This window comes from Ptychodera flava, chromosome 13, assembly GCF_041260155.1.
Source record: "Ptychodera flava strain L36383 chromosome 13, AS_Pfla_20210202, whole genome shotgun sequence".
NCBI classification, from domain to species: Eukaryota; Metazoa; Hemichordata; class Enteropneusta; family Ptychoderidae; genus Ptychodera; species Ptychodera flava.
Window position 1 is genome coordinate 1,991,792 of NC_091940.1, and position 19,672 is coordinate 2,011,463.

The following is a 19,672-nucleotide window of genomic DNA, read 5'->3' on the forward strand; positions in this document are numbered from 1 at the left end:
TTGACTTTGGAATTTCACTGAAATGTTGCTTGGTCCTCCATACATAATCTATGAGTAGTCTATAAGAAGCTATGAATAATTTCTCTTAAATACAAAACTAGCTAAATCTGTGTATTTATAGACTCTTGATTATTGATATTAATGTACTTGATCAGACTTGGGTAGTTACGGTGCATGTGTGAGCAAGAAATGTTATTTTTGAATTTCACTGAGATGTTGATTCACTATACATGTTGGTCTATGAAGAAACTATGAATAATTTTTTTCCAATACAAAACTAGCTAAACCTGTGTGTTTATAGACTCTTGATTATTGTTATTAATGTACATGATCAGACTAGGGTAGTTACCGATGCATTTGTGAGCAAGAAATTTGATTTTGAAATTTCACCGAGATGTTGATTCACTATACATTGTGGTATGTGAGGAAACTTTGAATATATTTTTACAATACAAAACTAGCTATTAAAATCTGTGCTTTAAAAAAAGTTTGACAATTGATATAAATGTACGTGACGAGAATATTATATTTGAAAAAGCTGATCTGAAAACCAATATGATATTGGAATTTCACCAAGTGATTATTTGTAAAGTTCAAAAGGATTCTTTGAAAGTTCAAGGTCAAATGAAAAATTATAAGTCAATCAAGATATTATTGATACGGACTAACACATCTGGGGGAGGGTCGCTGTTTTTTGAGCATGAAAATTGGGGTGGGTAACTCTTTTTCTTGCAAACACTTATGAAGGGCCTAATTTTTCAGCCCAGGGCCATAGGGTGCGAAGGGTTAATGAATCAAATCTGATGACTTTTTATTTGGGGAGGGGTCACATTTTACGATTGATGAATTGGGGGGGGGGCAAATTTTAGAAATTTGATTTGGAGGGGGGATCGCTTTTTACATTTCATTTGTTGCTCAAGTTCCGCCGATCCCCCTCCCCGTAAAAAACTAATGCTCCCTAAGACATTCGAAGCAATATAAATGTTTACTTAGGGTAGAATGCGCCTCGGGGACAGATATTCAGACTCTTAAACGTTTACAATACTATTTTGTTTTACCTCTTGCGTGGGCTAATTTTGAAGCTCATTGAGTAACTGAAGCTTTTATTGACTTACTTTTTGTGAAATTCGAAAGGTTATTTTTCCATAAAGTTAACACAGCCATGGCAGCCATATTGAATTTCAAAGATCGGCACATTTAAGGAAATTTGTTTCCATAGTACACAAATTTGCACGGTAACCCCTGATTTTTCATTATTTTTAAAGAGAATGGTGGAAAACTATCTTGAGAAGTGCTGAGCAAGTTGAAGACTTTCAATTTTGAGGCGCTTACTACCTTAAGACAAGTGTATTTCTGAGTATTGTTTGAGTATGCAAATCAACCAATGGAGACTAGTCATTAGCCTAATTTTGTTCATTGTAAATATGACAATTGTTTACTCTTTCTTCTCCCCTTGTATACTAATAGGCGAGCGGCGAATCCACAAAAAGAGCCTTATTTTAGGAGTTTAATGTACCCACCTTACATACGGCCACATCATACATCATTTGAAAGCTTATTATCTCTACTTTAAGAAAATTGACGATGTGGAGCTGCCAAGTAGGGCCATAACCTCCTAATTTGCATAATTAACAAGGGTACCCAATTTGCATAAATGCGATATAATATTTGAAATTTATTGTTAACTTCTCTAACGATACGTTTAAACTATCGAGTGATATATCAAATGAAAGGTATTTCCATGTAGAATACAAAATGGATATTCAAAGAGATATTGAAATTGATCTCACTGAAAGATTTTCATGTTTATATTGAAAACAATATTTTCCCCTTTTGAATAACAATAATTAAAAAAATTTAACACATACAGTCACAACACACAGCCATATCATACATCATTTGAAAGCTAATTATCTCTACTTCAAGAAAATTGACAATTTGGAGCTACCAAATCGGGCCACAACCCCCTAATTTGCATAATCAACACGCATACCCAACTTGCATAAATGCGATATAATATTATAATTTATAGTTAACTTCTCTAAACATACGTTTAAACTATCGAGTGATATATAAATGAAAGCTAGTTGCATGTAGAATACAAAATTAATATCCAAAGAGATATTGATATTGATTTCACTTAAATATTTTCATATTTTTATGGAAAAAATATTTTCCCCTGTAACAATATTTTAAAAATTTTAACACGTATAGCCCTATCATACAGCCACATCATACGTCATTTGAAAGCTTATTATATCTACTTGAAGAAAATTGACATGTTGAGCTATCAAGGAAGACCGTACCCCTTTATGTACATAATGTACACTTGTAAGCAATTTGCAGAAATGAGATATAAAATTAGTAAACATACTTTTGCACTATCGAGTGATATATAGTAATTGGTAATGGTTTTTGCATGTAAAACAAAAATTAATATCAAAAGTGATATTTAAAGTGATTTTACTGAATATTTTCATATTTTACTGAAATATTTTCATATTTCTGTTGAAATTAATATTTCCGCTTTTGAATAATGTATTTTAAAAAATAACTAAAGTATCAATGCAACCACAAGCATTATGATGTGAAAAAAGTGCATAGAACATGGAGAACAAACAGCTGAAATTAGTTCTGAAAATTATAACTTTTTTGTTGAATGTATGTTTTTAAAACATATAAACATCTCTTCTTGTTTACAATGTTATCCAATACCGATGTCTAGCTTTTAGAGGTCAGAGGCTGATTCTTCGAATATGCCTTTTGTTTGGAGTATTACTAGTAGTATATAGCCATTCACAGCATAAGGAAACTTTTTAATGTTACTCAAGAATACCAACATTTTCTTGTAATGTTGTAACCATGAAAACAGGATATATATAACATTTTGATTTTAAAAAATATGGTAAATGATTTGAACGCCAACATTATTTGGTAAAGATGTGTTGGGAAAATATCACCAATTACTATTAAGTGCAAACATAAAAAAGATCCACATGAACGACACTATTGTTGTTGTTGAAATGTAGCTCTGTAGCTCAAACAATGTGTCAGAGTAAGCTGCAGTCAAAATAATGGCATGATTCATGATCCAAGTCACTCATGTCATTTCCAGTAAATCTAGTAATTGTAGGAATTCATCATCATCTTCTTCACCAGCATTGTCATGAGTAAAAGTGTTGCCAAACAAAGGTCTGTGCAGGGAAGATTAATTTGACAGCAGACACAATTGGTGACATGTAATAAGAGAAAGCTGCTCCACACATCGTTCATATCTTAGTCGTTTGAATTTTGTGTATGATATTGTGTATATTGTAAGTGTATATTATGTTATGTTTGGCCGTTTTATGTATGGTGTTGATTTGCCATGGCGAGACGTAGCCCTAATCTACGTGTCCTGCCCTATAGCATGGGGTAGCAAGACTAATGTGACACTGCGATCCTTTGATGCTACCTTTCGAGAATAGAGTTGTCTTCATCAGTCCTTCATTTTCTTTCGGTGGAACATGTGCACTGATTGAATGATTGTAGGTGTTACCAACCGAGTTGTTCCTCTGAAGTTCAGTTTGTTCAAGTACGGAAGCTAGAATGTCTACAGTTCATTCAGCCTGTATTTGTGTATGTTCATTTGAATCGGAGATCGGACTGTTGTAGGTTTTGTGAAGTTTGGCATCATCGTTACGCTTATATTTCCGTTTCTTATGTATGTGATTAGGCTACGCTCACAAATAACGGTGAGGGGCGGAGGAATTCGGGTTGGATTCGAAAGTTTTGGAAGATTGTAGAGGGGTACTTGGAGTTTTTGATCTGCATATAGGGGATCTGAAAATGTTTTGGTTCCCTTTTACTTTTTACGATTTCAAGGTTTTGAAAGTAATTTAATGAAAATTTAATAACATTTAAATGTCATCCGACTGTCCAAAGTTAGTAATAATTAAACAAGATTTAGAATCGTTTTGTCGCATTTCATTACTTTTATCTCGAAAATGTCTTGTATTTTGTAGTGTCTTGTTGTTGCATGATTGTTCTAATGTATCGTAATTTTTCGCGTTTAACAAGGCCCTTGAATGTTGCCATTTGGTTTCATGAACCGCAGTGTGTCTGTTGGTTTTGTGTGTGTATTGCAGTCGAGAATGTTCTCTTTGTTGCACCGATGACCTTTATAGATAATGAGGTCTAACGATATGATTTCCTGAGAAGAGTTTTCGAAAATTTGAAAGTATGATGCATTTGTTTATATTTGACATGAATTCATTAAGCTCGTGTTGAGTTCCAATGAGAATCATACATCGTCTCTGAATCTCAGTCAGAGCGATATTTGTTCAGTGTTTTGCTGAATTATTCTCATTTTGTCTTGTGAAATGTAATGTCGGGAATTTCTGGTAAAACTGAAGATCCCGTACCGCACCCAAATACCTGACGGTAAAATTCACTGTTGACTTGAAAATGTTGTTTTTCAAGATCATTTTCAGCATAGCTATCATGTATTTTGTTGTTGGTTGTTTGATTATGCAATCATTAGATGATCTTTCCTGATTTAATACTCTGCCGACTGATTCCATTGCTTCATTGTGCTGTGTATTAGTGTACATTGAAACAATGTCTAGTGTTACCAATGTCGCATTGGCCGGAACTTTTATTGTCTCAATTTTCCATGTAAAATCTGTCGTATCTTTGATGTATGTTGTTTATTTATTCACGATTTGTTTGAGAAAATAGTCAATGAATTCTGATCTGTGAAAGGTTTGACTGCATCATCCACTTATAATTGGGCGGCCCACGAACTTTCCTGGTGGGCGTCATTTTGTTCACTTGTATTTTTAGCATGAGGTACCAACTTGTAAGTGGTGCTAGTATTTTAAACAAAAAATCAATTGCAAAACAAATTCAGATATTTATCCGTATAATGTGAGCATTATTGTATTTACTACACATTATTTTGAATATTAAAAACGAGTCAAGACGTTTACGATTTAATTGAAAATATTCAATAAGAGTATTTTGAATACACGTTTCGAGTTCATGATTCTATTCTACATGCAAATACCTATCATTTGATATATCACTTGATAGTTGAAAAGTAAGTTAGAGTACTTGACAATGGATTTTTGTTATTTTATATCGTATTCATGCAAATTAGGTACACGTGTGCATTATGCAAATTAAATAATTACAGCCCTATTTGTCAGCTGCATATCGTCATTTTTCAGGAGGCAGAGATAATAGGCTTTCAAATAACGTTTGATGTGGTTGTGTGATGCGGGTCTATGTGTTAAAATTATTAAAATGTCGTTATTCAAAAGGGGAAAGTATATTGTTCTACATTAGTACGAAAACATTTAGTAAAAATCATTTTAATATCTCTTTGGATATCCATTTTGTATTCTGCATGCAAATACCTTTCATTTGATATATCACTCGATAGTTTAAAGTATGTTTATAGCAGTTAATAAATTTCTAATTTTATATCGCATTTATGCAAATTTGGTAGCCATGTAAATTATGCAAATTAAGGGCCACGTCCGTACTTGACAGCTCCACATTGTCAATTTTCTTGAAGTAGAGATAGTAAGCTTTCAAATGACGTATGATGATGCTGTACGATTTGGCTTTTTGTATTAAATTTTTTTAAATATTGTTATTGAAAAGGGGAAAATATTTTTTCAATATAAATATGACAATATTTCAGTGAAATGAATTTAAATATCTTTTTGGATGTCTGTTTAGTATTCTACATGCAAATACCTTTCATTTGATATATCACTCGATAGTTTAAAAGTATGTTTCGAGTAGTGAATAATAAGTATCTAATATTATATCGCATTTATGCAAATTGGGTACCCGTCGGATTTATGCAAATTAGGGGCTACGGCTGTACTTGACAGCTAAATGTTGTCTATTTTCTTCAAGTAGAGAAAGTAAGCTTTCAAATGACGTATAATGTGGCTGTATGATGTCGCCGTATGTGTTAAAATTTTTAAAATATTGTTATTCAAAAGGGGAAAATATTTTTTTCAATAGAAATATGAAAATATTTCAGTAAACCATTTTAAATATCTTTTTGGATATCAATTTTGTATTCTACATGTAAATACCTTTCATTTGATATATCACTCGGTAGTTTAAAAGTATGTTTAGAGTAGTTAACAATGAATTTCCTAATTTTATATCATATTTATGCAAATTGGGTACCCATGTGAATTATGCAAATTAGGGGGTTATGGCCCTACTTGGCAGCTCCACATCGTCAATTTTCTTGAAGTAGAGATAATAGGCTTTCAAATGATGTATGATGTGGCTGTATGTAAGGTGGGTACATTAAGTGTGAAAAATAGGTGAGCCTGCCGCTCGCCTATAATTGTTGCTTCCACAGAGTTGTAATGACGTCAGAAGAGGAAGAGGCTACAGCTAGGATTGGACAATAAGTAGGCGTGAAGCGGAAATCGTGATAATTGGGAACCTTCCTTAAAACAATTTCCCCGTAAGTTCCACGTCCCTGTTTCTAGCTTATGCCCCGAAAATCATTTGTGGTCCCTTTAAGAACGTAACCTCTAACTTCATTTCTGTAAGTACGCACATGTCTTCCAGATAAGGACATAAGTTGTACAAGGTCTCATTTGTTCAGCTTTTTGTGGAGGGGAAAGAAACATCATATAAAAAATGACTCGCTGATTGGAGGGCTGGAAGAGGGTGGAATACGTATGATTGACATTGAAATTCAAAATAAGGCCTTCAAATTAGCATGGGCCGTACGTATTGCCGAAAGTACTGCTTCATGGGGAATAATACCCAAATTTTATTTCCGTCCTTATGGGGGATTGAAATTTTTACTGAACTGTAATTATAATATTCATAGAATGCAAACCATCATCCCCTTGTTTTTACAGGGATGTCCTGAGATTTTGGAAAGAGTTACAAAATTATAGTTTACCTACAACTCCTCAAGATGCTATCTCAGAGATAATTTGGAATAATGAGAATATTCTAGTTGAAGGTAAATCAGTTTGCTATAATAAGTGGATTAACAAGGGCATCGTATATATTCATAATCTTATTGATGATGATGGTAAATTCATGTCATATGCTAGCTTTATTAGTAAATATAGTGTTTCCACTGATTTTGTAACGTATTTGGGCAATATTAATGCCATACCAAGAGAATGGAAAGATTTAATTTATGCTTGTAACCACATTTCAAATGCAGATATTTGTGAGAGGATTGTTGTGGATATTGGTAAAGGTAAATCACAGGACTTTTATAGTTTACTTGTTAAAAGAAAATTTGCAAGACCTACTGCTGAGATTAAGTTTGAGCAAATGGACTATGTTAAAGATACAGAAGTAAACTGGAAACAAATTTGGCACCTTCCTTACAAAGTTACCAAGGAGGAAAAGCTTAGAGTTTTCCAGTTTAAGGTTCTTCATCGTATCATAGCAACAAATCTCTTCCTTTTCAAAAATAAAGTAAGAACTGATAATACTTGTGAACATTGTAGCAGATTGAAACTGTACAGCATCTATTTTGGCATTATGAAATTGCACAAAAGTTGTGGAAAGCTATAGAAATTTTTTGAAGGTCTATGTAAGTGTGTCATTTTCATGTAAGACCATTATATTAGGTTCTCCAAGTGATTCTAATATACTGAATCATATCATACTTATTGGGAAATATCTATTGTATGCAAGCAGATATACAAAATTACACCATCTTTAATATCCTTCACTAAGAAAGTAAAGAAATAATGGCCATTGAACAGAAAGTTTTAAGTGAAACGAAATTTAATACGAAATGGGGTATGTTTGTGCCCCTAGTAATGTAAGCTTCTTTACCTCGTACTCCTGTGATTTTTGTGTTATGTATTGTTTTGTTGTCGTTTTGTGCGCTTTTTTTTCTTCAAAGTAAATAAAAATTAAAAAAAAAAAAAAAGTACGCACATGTCTGACGTCATCATTTTGTGACTGTACCACATCTTTAATATTGCCTTACCTGGCGTGTTTGTTTTGCGTACGGCTTTTGTTACGTCATCAGTATGTAGCTTCATATCTTCATTCCAAATATTAATTCTGCGTAATATCTACTGAGAGAACATCCATGCCATGCCTACACTTACTGTCCGTATTACTCTGAATAAGTCCTGTTTCGGGTAAATGTCACAACAAAGACGTCTTATTGAGTTATGCCACGTTCGGCGGCATCTGCCACTGACGCAAACCAGGTGTGCGGGTGTGACTTCAACTCTTCCAGAACTCATCCGTTCATTTTGCATTTGAATCAATTACAATCTACGAAGTGAGCACCTGGTGTGGAAGAGGAAATCCTTGACCTACAAGTACTCGTTCTATGACACAGGACAACACCTAATTTTGAACAGGGTGAATGGACATAAATTTGTAAATGGCACTTTAAAATGAATGATGTCGGTCAAACAAGTCTGTGTTAGTTTCAAATAACCTTTGGCCTGCAGATCCAGTCGATTATAAGCCAAGAATAGTTTTATTCTTATCACTATTGTCGATAGTGAAAAAATGTACCACCACACTTCACGTCCATATTACGTCATTTTATTGAAGCGTTGAATTGACGCAGCATATTCTACACAAATGCCAATACTCCCCGATTCTCATGAAAATCATAAAGCATTGTAACTAGTTCTTAAAAAAGTTCTCCGCAAACCTAATCTTGAAATGTTTTCGAACTAAGCACGTCATCCAGCTGTATATTTGTTCGAAACATTTGCCGCTTAGATTTTCCGAGACATCTGCATAATGTTTCATAGCACTACACAATATCCATCAGAGAGAGTATGTTATTCTGCGGCATAAACACAACCAACAATGAATCAGCCAGTTCGAAGCAAGGAAAAAATCTTTCTCCATAGGTCGATCTAGTGACATTTAGAATCAGTGATAAAAGGCTGTGGGGTACACGGATTTAAAATATGGTACGATTTTAAATGTTTAGGGAGCCGAGTTCGGCATGTAGAACGAGCACTGATAATGTTTAAGCTTTGCATGATTCTAGTATCGTATAGTGGGTTGGTTATGCAGTGGCTGACTGGCCTGCAGATGCAGGGCTTGTACCAGTAGTACCGAAGAGAGTTGAATGACTCGATGTTCTGAATTTCAACGATTACAAAAATTACGATTAAATTAAACAAATGTACTTGTGTTGATACTTCATAGGTCTTTATTATTCAATAAATTCCATTTTCAATGGAGGAGTAACATTTAAAATGAAGTTACACTGTATATTCAAGGATAAGTATAGTAATTGTCAGTGTTCTTTTTGAAGTACATTTTACAAACTAAATATAAGGTAATTATTGCCATTGTTTATCCTCTTCACACTTTTTCAAGGGAGTAATTCTTTTCATTAAACTGGATCATACAGTTTCTTCTCCATTATTTTACATTTTTCACTCCTTTGTAGGCATTTTTCATCAGATTCTATATTTATGCTAATTCGATGATAATTAGATATCGGAAATGTAGAAACCTTCAACGCAGTTGATGAGCGAAACTATACAATATGTCGGCGATTTTCATCAGATTTTTGATCGAAATTCGAGGTGCAATGATATAGTAAAAGTGACCTACTTTTTATTTAGGGAAGCACATTATTTTCAATGTATCGAACTATTCTGAAAGTCTTTTTCCTCTTGGTAAACTTATCAGTCAGTGTAATCTACAATTTCATCAGTTTCATCAGTATGCAGATTGCATTAGCTTAACTTGTGATTTTCTCCCACAAAATTATCATCTGCTGTCAGTTCAATCGAAATCTTCACTTCAAGACATGGATAAAACTTATTATAAGACTGCAGCAGACAGGTCCTGTTCGATAAAAATTCATTAACCCCTTAGGACTGTCGACTGTATAGGTGCAAACACTATTGCAACGGCGTAATTAATCCGTAACATAGGATTTACCCTCAACAATGTAAATTTTTCATCAACACATTAAACTACCTGCCCAGTCAATTATGGCCATCTATGCAAATTTTGATAATGACGAAATATATAAATAAAGAAACTTGACAGATTATGTAGTCCAATACTGTAAATAATCCATGATTACAGTATTTATCTTCTTCAGCGTGATCAAAATGCGATAGCCCGCATTGTTAAACGCTAAAATATTAGAGCATGTACGAACAAATCCTGCTACTAACTTACAAAGCTCTCAATGGCCAAGCTCTAGTCTATATCAAGATCTACTAAACCAATACAAACATTGTCGTGTATGGCTCTCCGAATCGGTAAAAATCAGTTGTGCGTATCTTAGCATAGATTGAAATACACAGACTCTCATTTGTGTGTCTACGACATTTGAAATCCTTACAATGTGACATTCGACAAGCATCTAGTCTGAACAGCTTCAAGCATAGTTTAAAAAGATCGATTTGTTCGCAAAGGTACATATTGTGCACTAGCTTTCGCACGCCTTTGAGAATAACATTGCTTATTGGTTTTGGCGCGTTTTACGTATTTTGTGATAAATTGATTGATTGGTTTGATCCTTTTCGCCAAATTACCAAACGGAACAACGAATCGCACGAAATCTAGAGTTGGGAAAATAAATGCACGAAGACAATTGGAAACTTGTGTAATATTCTGATAACTAAGTGATCTACTGAGAATGGACTGGTATTGTCTCAGCCCCGTAACCATAGAAACAGATTGGCCAGTAAATGACGTTGAATAAAATGTAAGAAAACGGGAATAAAAATCGCGAAATACGATCAATGAGTCTCGGAGTAACACGCGAATTCAAAAGGAGTATTGAGGGATGCGTTTCGTCATCTTCTTCCTCTCCTGTTGCTTGTTGGGTAACGAAAGAATTTTTGGACACTATATTCAGTGGTATCTCTGTACCAGCTTCACCGTTTTCTCTCTTCAACGACTTTCGTATTTCCTGATAGATTGAAAAACATTAACACATTTTTTCAACCTCCCGTACAATTGAGGAACAAAGTACATCATTAGCATGCACTAACAACACATCTAGTAGAGCAATGGCACAATTTCCACATTCGATATAATATTATTTACATCATTTCTTGACGATACAAAGCAATTTTTTCCAAAGTCTTTGAAATACCATTGGATTGGTAATATATATATATATATATATATATATATATATATATATATATATATATATATAATATATATATATATATATATAGTTTGTGTGTGTAGATCATTTCATCGACAAAAAACATGTCGATGTCGTTAAATCGATAAAAAGAAACAATGACAACGTCTGTACCTTTTCCCTGAATTTTTTGGACACTTTCTGCCGCTGTTCTGTTAGTACATAGTTCACTAAGGCAAACTCCAGAAGCGCCGCGAAGACAAAAGCTAAACACGTTGTCATCCACACGTCGATAGCCTGAAAAGTGATCATTCGATGTATCACATTAGTGCTGCAAAAAAGAAGTTGTCAGGATTTGGAAATGTTTTCATTAATTTGTGGCGATGGCTAGAATTGCCGATAGGATTTGTAGAAGTGACGTAAACCAGGTCACAGACATCATATTGTCCCTATCAATTCACAGACTGCATATTGTCCCTATTCATTCACAGACATCATATTGTCCCTATCCATTCACAGACTGCCTATTGTCCCTATCCATTCACAGACATCATATTGTTCCTATCAATTCACAGACATCATTTTGTCCATATCAATTCACGGACATCATATTGTCCCTATCAATTCACAGACTGCATATTGTCCCTATATATTCAAAGACTGCGTATTGTCCCTATTCATTCACGGACATCATATTGTCCCTATCAATTCACAGACTGCATATTGTCCCTATTCATTCACAGACATCATATTGTCCCTATTCATTCACAGACATCATAATGTCCCTATCCATTCACAGACATCATATTGTCCCTATCAATTCACAGACTGCATATTATTTCTAACCATTTACATATGTCCAATGTGTCAATTTATCGCTACTCAAACTCATAACAGACACCAAGTCTTTTATCTATATCAACTCTGAAATGGAAGTACTTTATGTTGCGTCTGTATGCAAAAACGCCTTATCATGGAAATAAGGAATTGAAGTTGATTACATTACACCATCTACATGAGTACTTACATTCCATTATTTAATCATAGTCACCGACAGGAACACAATAAATCTAAGCTAACATTTAAAATCACACACAACGTACAAAAAACAACAACAAACAGCAGTCATCTAATATCGCAATGAATGACTCCCTTCAGCCATCTGTTATACAGGTAACTGTTGATTTTGATGTTACTCTCTCCCCTATATGGACTTTGTCTATTAGAAAAGTTGAAAGTTCAACTTAAGTGACTTGAAAAACCTCGAAAATTACCCGATGCCTAACAGTTTGAAATAGCAAAGTCGACCCAATTATCTGTTTAGCTAAAAAGAGATTGTATGAAAGAAGCCCTTGAATGCACCATATTAACTGTCCCCCTCAGATTACCCGTCATGCCTGAGTTACTAAGGGACTGGTCAGTCTCTTCGGCCTTGGGGCGGGGGGCGGTGAATTATTTTTTGCCGACATCAAAAAGTGGCTGACCCCCCTATTCCAAATTTTGAAAACAGGGTGACCCCCTATTCCAAATTTCGAAAACAGGGTGACCCCCCGCACGTGATATATATATATTATATTTTACATACATTTATATTTTAATAGTCATTCTGTGTTTTAATGAAATTGTTGACATGTCAGTTGGAAGATAGGAATTTCAAAGTGTCAATCTTAAAGTTTGAATATAGTACATTTTGAATGAGCTTTGAATGTATTTCACATTTTCTATGCTTAACCAGATGTCCTGAACAGAATGGATGTCAATCATTAATATCAAAGAGGAAAAAGCAGTAAATCAAAAATTTTGATGGGTGTTAAGACTTACCAGCCATCCAATTAAATCTCCTGAGAAGCCATAGAGAGGCATTTTAGCCAAATCTGATGTGTGCAGTGTCTGAGATGACCTTTTCTTGTAACATTGTAACCATAAAAGCACAGCTAATAATGACAAAAACTGCCTTTTTTAACTGTTATTTTGGTCATAAAAAAGCATCATTCTACAGAAAACCTGAGACACAAAGGAAAACAGTTGCATCAATGAGAACGAAAGATATCTTGTCATTTTTCTATCTCTAAAATAAGTCACTGTATCAAATATATATTGTGAAATATTTGTGCATGTTGCTTTCTCATACTGAATTCTCATATAGAGAACAGAAAAGTATCAGGAATTTGTCATGCTTTTCATATGAAATGCAGATTTCATAACGGTACACTTTCACTTAGCAAACATCAAGATATCTTTGGCATATATCTCTGATTTATTAAAGTATGGCGCCCGAAGGGCGCGAAAAAAATATGAAACATCCTGATATCTCTGATATAAATGTAGTCCGTGGGCTAGAGGGGGTCTACGTGCACCCCCACAGGATAACAAACCTGTATTTTTCAGACCCCTTGGGATCCCTAAATATAGAAAAATATAGGAAATATAGGAAAAATATAGGGACGCAATAGCTGTTATGGTCATGTTTTGAAGGGTACCGCAAAATCACGATTTTCCAAGCCAAATGCATTTTCGTCAAATCTGTCTTCTTGTAAGTCATGAGCTGCGCTCATTTTTTAACATAACCTCACTTGTTTGGTATCATTAGAAAGGAAATTTATTCCTTCTTAACTTACGATGACATATTGCACTATGCAACATCTTCTACAGTTTTTGTCAAATATAACCAAAACTTACCCCTTACCCCAAAATTTAACATTGCAAATTACAGTAAAACTAAAATTCTACCAATTTTTTAGCTAGGCATAATAAAATATGCATTGGTTTGTCTGAAATCTGTTTTATTTGATACAGGGACATGTCAGAAATATGAAATAGACTTTTAACAGAAAAAATATTGGGAATCTACAGCTGTAACAGTCATATTTTGAAGGGTACCGCAAAATCACAGTGTTGCAGATTTGCATGCATTTTTGTTAAAACTGTCTTCTTATAAGTTATTTGCTGAGCTTGTTTTTGAATATAACCTGGCTTGTTGGGTATCATTAGAAAGATAATTTACTAGTCTTTGAAATGACATATCGTAACATGCAATATCTTGTGTAGTTTTCAATATATATAACCAAAACATACCCCATACCCCAAAGTTTACATTGAAAATTTCAGTCATAGCTAAAACCAAATTCTACAATTTCTTTAGCTTGACACAAAAAATCTGGCCGTTTTTGCTATTAAATCTATTTTATTTGGTGTAGGGACATGTCAGAAATATGAAATAGACTTTTAACAGAAAAAATATAAGAAATCTACAGCTGTAACAGTCATATTTTGAAGGGTACCGCAAAATCACAGTGTTGCAGATTTGCATGCATTTTTGTTAAAACTGTCTTCTTATAAGTTATTTGCTGAGCTTGTTTTTGAATATAACCTGGCTTGTTGGGTATCATTAGAAAGATAATTTACTAGTCTTTGAAATGACATATCGTAACATGCAATATCTTGTGTAGTTTTCAATATATATAACCAAAACATACCCCATACCCCAAAGTTTACATTGAAAATTTCAGTCATAGCTAAAACCAAATTCTACAATTTCTTTAGCTTGACACAAAAAGTCTGGCCGTTTTTGCTATTAAATCTATTTTATTTGGTGTAGGGACATGTCAGAAATATGAAATAGACTTTTAACAGAAAAAATATTGGGAATCTACAGCTGTAACAGTCATATTTTGAAGGGTACCGCAAAATACAGTGTTGCAAGATTTGCATGCATTTTTGTAAAAACTGTCTTCCTACAAGTTATCTGGTGAGCTTGTTTTTGAATATAACCTGGCTTGTTGGGTATCATTAGAAAGATAATTTACTAGTCTTTGTAATGACATATTGTAACATGCAATTCTTGTGTAGTTTTCAATATATATAACCAAAATTTACCCCATACCCCAAAGCTTACATTGAAAATTTCAGTCATAGCTAAAACCAAATTCTACAATTTATTTAGCTTGACACAAAAAGTCTGGCCGTTTTTGCTATTAAATCTATTTTATTTGGTACAGGAACATATCAGAAATATGAAATAGACTTTTAACAGAAAAAATATTGGGAATCTACAGCTGTAACAGTCATATTTTGAAGGGTACCGCAAAATCATAGTGTAGCAGATTTGCATGCATTTTTGTTAAATTTGTCTTCATATAAGTTATCTGCTGAGCTTGTTTTTGAATATAACCTTGCTTGTTGGATATCATTAGAAAGATAATTTACTAATTTTTAGAATGACATATTGTAACATGCAATATCTTCTATAGTTTTTATGATATATAACCAAAACTTACTCCATACCCCAAAGTTTACATTGAAAATTTCAGTCATAGCTAAAACCAAATTCTACAATTTCTTTAGCTTGACACAAAAAATCTGGCCGTTTTTGCTATTAAATCTATTTTATTTGGTACAGAAACATGTCAGAAATATGAAATAGACTTTTAACAGAAAGAATATTGGTATTCTATGGCTGTAACAGGCATATTCTGTGGAGTACTGCAAAATCACAGCAGTGCATACTCATATGTGTTTTTGTTAACTTTGTCCCATTGTAGGTCATTTACTGCGCTTATTTTATTACATAACCATGTTTATTTGGTATCATTAAAAAGCTAATTTACTACTTTTCTAAATGACATATTGTTACATGCCATATCTGATATGGTTTTCATGAAATATGACGAAAACTTACCCCATACCACAAAGTTTACATCGAAAATTACTTTCGTAGCTATCGTCAAATTCTACCAATTTTCTAGCTAGACATAACAAATAAGGCAATGCTTTATATGAAATCTTTTTACTTGGTACTGGGGAATGTCAGAAATATGAAATAGACTTTTAACAGAAAAATATATTGGGACTCCACAGCTGTAACAGTCATATTTTGAAGGGTCTCGCAAAATCACAGTAGTGCCAACTCGCTTGCTTTTTTGTTAAATCTGTCTTCTTATAAGTCATCTGCTGAGCTTGATTTTTGACATAACCTGGCTTGTTAGGTATCAATAGAAAAGTAATGTATTAGTTTTTAAAATGACATATTGTAATATGCAATGTCTTGTTTAGGTTTCATGAAATAGGACCAAAACTTACCCCATACCCCAAGGTTTACACAGCAAATTACTGCAAATCTGAAACTCTACCTTTTTTTACAATTTATTAACTTTATATACCAAAGGCAATGCTTGTATGCAATCTATGAAATCTGTGTTTTTGTTAAAAAAGTATGTCACAAATATGAAATTAACTTTTAACAGGAACATAATATGATTTTGTAGCCTTTTGGATCATACTTGGAAGGGTACCCAGGTATCAGGGCAAATTTGCCGAAACACATACATTTGCAATATATGGGTTCCCCCTCCAAAAATGATCCAAATGGCTACTAAATTGTATCATCTTCCCGTTAAAAGTTAATTTTACACTTGTGACATACTTTTGTAACAAATAAATCAGATTTTAAACAAGAATTGCCTTTTGTATTATGTGCAGCAAAAAATGGTAGAATTTAAGATAAGCCGTAATTTGCGATTTGAACTTTTTGGGTATGGGGTAAAATTTGACCATATTCCAGGAAAACTATGAATGACATTGTATATTACAATATGTCATCTTAAAAAAGAATAAATTGCCCTACTAATGATGCCTCACAAGCCAGGTTGTGTCACAAAATAAGTTCAGCAGATGACTTACAAGAAGAAGAATTTAACAAAAAAGGTGCCAGTTTGCGGTACTGCGATTTTGCATTTCCCTTCAAAATATGGCTGTTACAACTATACAGTCCAAATATTTTTTCTGTTAAAAGTCTATTTCACATTTCTGACATGACCCAGTACCATATACAACAGATTTAATACCAAAACAGAGCTATTTTTATCATGTCTAGCTAAAAATTCACGGAATTTGATCACGTTATCTATGACAGTACTTTCAATATAAACCTTTGGGTATGGGGTATGTTTTGGTCATATTACATGACAAATATACAAGATATTGCCTGTTACAATATGTCATTGTAAACACTATTTAATTACCTTTTCAATGATACTAAACAAACTCAGTTATAATCAATAACAAGCTTAGTAGACGACTTATAAGATGACAGATTTAACAAAAACGCATGCGAATCAGGAATTCTGAGATTTTGCTGTACCCTTAAAAATACAGCTGTTACAGCTATAGAATCCCAATATTTTTTCTGTTAAAAGTTCATTTCATATTTCTGATATGGCCAAGTACAAAATAAAACCGATTTCATACAAAAAATTGTCTAATTTTTTATGTCTGCGTAAAAAATTGCTTGAATTTGACATTAGCTATGACAGTAGTTTTCGATGTAAATTTTGGGGTATTGGGTAAGTTTTGGTCATATTTCATAAAAATCTGTACAAGATATTGCATGTTACAATATGTCATTTTAAAGACTAGTAAATAATCTTACTAATGATACCTAACAACTTACATTATATTCTATAAGAAGCTCAGCAGATGACTTAAAAGACGATAGATTCAACAAAAATGCACGCAAGTCAGGAATACTGAGATTTTCCTGTACCCTTCAAAATCTGACTGTTACAACTACAGAATTCCAATCTTTTTTCTGTTAAAAGTCTATTTTATATTTTTGACTTGACCCATTACCGAATGAAATAGATTTCATACAAATAAATGCCTGATTTTATATGTCTAGGTAAAGAAAATGGTAGATTTTGATTTTAGCTATGACTGCAATTTTCAATGAAAATTTTGGGGTATGGGGTAAGTTTTGGTCATATTTCATGAAAACTATAGAAGATATTTCATGTTACAATATGTCATTCTAAAGATTAGTAAATTATCTTTCTAATGATACCTACCAAATTAGGTTATATTCAAAAACAGACTCAACAGATGACATATAAAAAGACAGATTTAACAAAAATGCATGCAAATCTGCAACACTAATATTTTGCAGTACCCTTCAAAATATGACCGCTACAGCTGTAGAGTCCTAATATTTTTTCTGTTAAAAGTCTATTTCATATTTCTGAAATGTCCCTGTACCGAATAAAATAGATTTAATAGCAAAAACGGCCAGATTTTTTGTGTCAAGCTAAAAAAAATGGTAGAATTTGGTTTTAGCTATGACTGAAATTTTCAATGTAAACTTTGGGGTATGGGGTAGGTTTTGGTTATATATCATGAAAACTATAGAAGATATTGCATGTTACAATATGTCATTCTAAAAATTAATAAATTATCTTTCTAATGATATCCAACAAGCAAGGTTATATTCAAAAACAAGCTCAGCAGATAACTTATAAGAAGACCAATTTAACAAAAATACATGCAAATCTGCAACACTGTGATTTTGCGGTACCCTTCAAAATATGACCGCTACAGCTGTAGAGTCCTATTTCTGATATGTTTCTGTACCAAATAAAATAGATTTAATAGCACAAACGGCCAGATTTTTTGATTCAAGCTAAATAAATTGTAGAATTTGGTTTTAGCTATGACTGAAATTTTCAATGTAAACTTTGGGGTATGGGGTATGTTTTGCTTATATATCATGCAAACTACACAAAATATTGCATGTTACAATATGTCATTCTAAAGATTAGTGAATTATCTTTCTAATGATACCTAACAAGCCAGGTTATATTCAAAAACAAACTCAGCAAATAACTTATAGGAAAACAGTTTTTACAAAAATGCATGCAAATCTGCAACACTGCTATTTTGCGGTACCCTTCAAACTATGACTGTTACAGCTGTAGATTCCCAATATTTTTTCTGTTAAAAGTCTATTTCATATTTCTGACATGTCCTTGTATCAAATAAAACAGATTTCAGACAAAGCAATGCACATTTTATTATGCCTAACTAAAAAATTGGTAGAATTTTAGTTTTACTGTAATTTGCAATGTTAAATTTTGGGGTAAGGGGTAAGTTTTGGTTATATTTGACAAAAACTGTAGAAGATATTGCATAGTGCAATATGTCGTCTTAAGTTAAATAGGAGTAAATTCCCTTTCTAATGTACCAAACAAGTGAGGTTATGTTAAAAAATGAGCTCAGCACATGACTTACAAGAAAACAGATTTGACGAAAATGCATTTGGCTTGGAAAATCGTGATTTTGCGGTACCCTTCAAAACATGACCATAACAGCTATTGCGTCCCTATATTTTTCCTGTTAAAATTCCATTTCGTATTCTAGGGATCCCAAGGGGTCTGAAAAATACAGGTTTGTTATCCTGTGGGGCGGTGGTGCACGTAGACCCCCTCTAGCCCACGGACTAATGTCTTGTATATTAAAGTCATGCACAGGAAGGGCTGAATAATGTCTGATATACTAAAGTAATGCGCTCGAAGAGCACGCTGAAAAATATTGAACATACAGATATCTCTGATATATGTATGCCTGATATGTTAAAGTTGGGCGTGCTGAAAAATATGTCAGATTATTAAAGTTACGCGCCCGAAGGGCGCGCCGAAAAATGCAACTGAATGATGAATTTGTGGCTGACACGATGCATTTTAGGCAATGAGGAGCCTGTGTCGAAATTCAAAAACACACTGACCCCCCCCCTTATTGGGCATTTGA

General features: G+C 33.4%; 1 protein-coding gene across 4 annotated transcripts in view; it reads right to left on the reverse strand.

The window, feature by feature from the left end:
• Positions 1–9,169: 9,169 nt before the first annotated feature.
• Positions 9,170–19,672, reverse strand: part of LOC139147064 (glycine receptor subunit alpha-2-like) — a 32,144-nt gene continuing 21,641 nt past the window's right edge. For 2 of the 4 annotated variants that reach the window (XM_070717919.1, XM_070717921.1), the window contains exons 8-9: positions 11,273–11,395; positions 9,170–10,915 (exon numbers count right to left, since the gene is read on the reverse strand). In XM_070717919.1, coding sequence (XP_070574020.1) covers positions 10,631–10,915; positions 11,273–11,395 — 408 coding nt within the window. In that variant the 3' untranslated portion in view covers positions 9,170–10,630. The remainder of the gene's footprint in view (positions 10,916–11,272; positions 11,396–19,672) is intronic. The other 2 variants (XM_070717917.1, XM_070717920.1) reach the window with 1 other exon arrangement.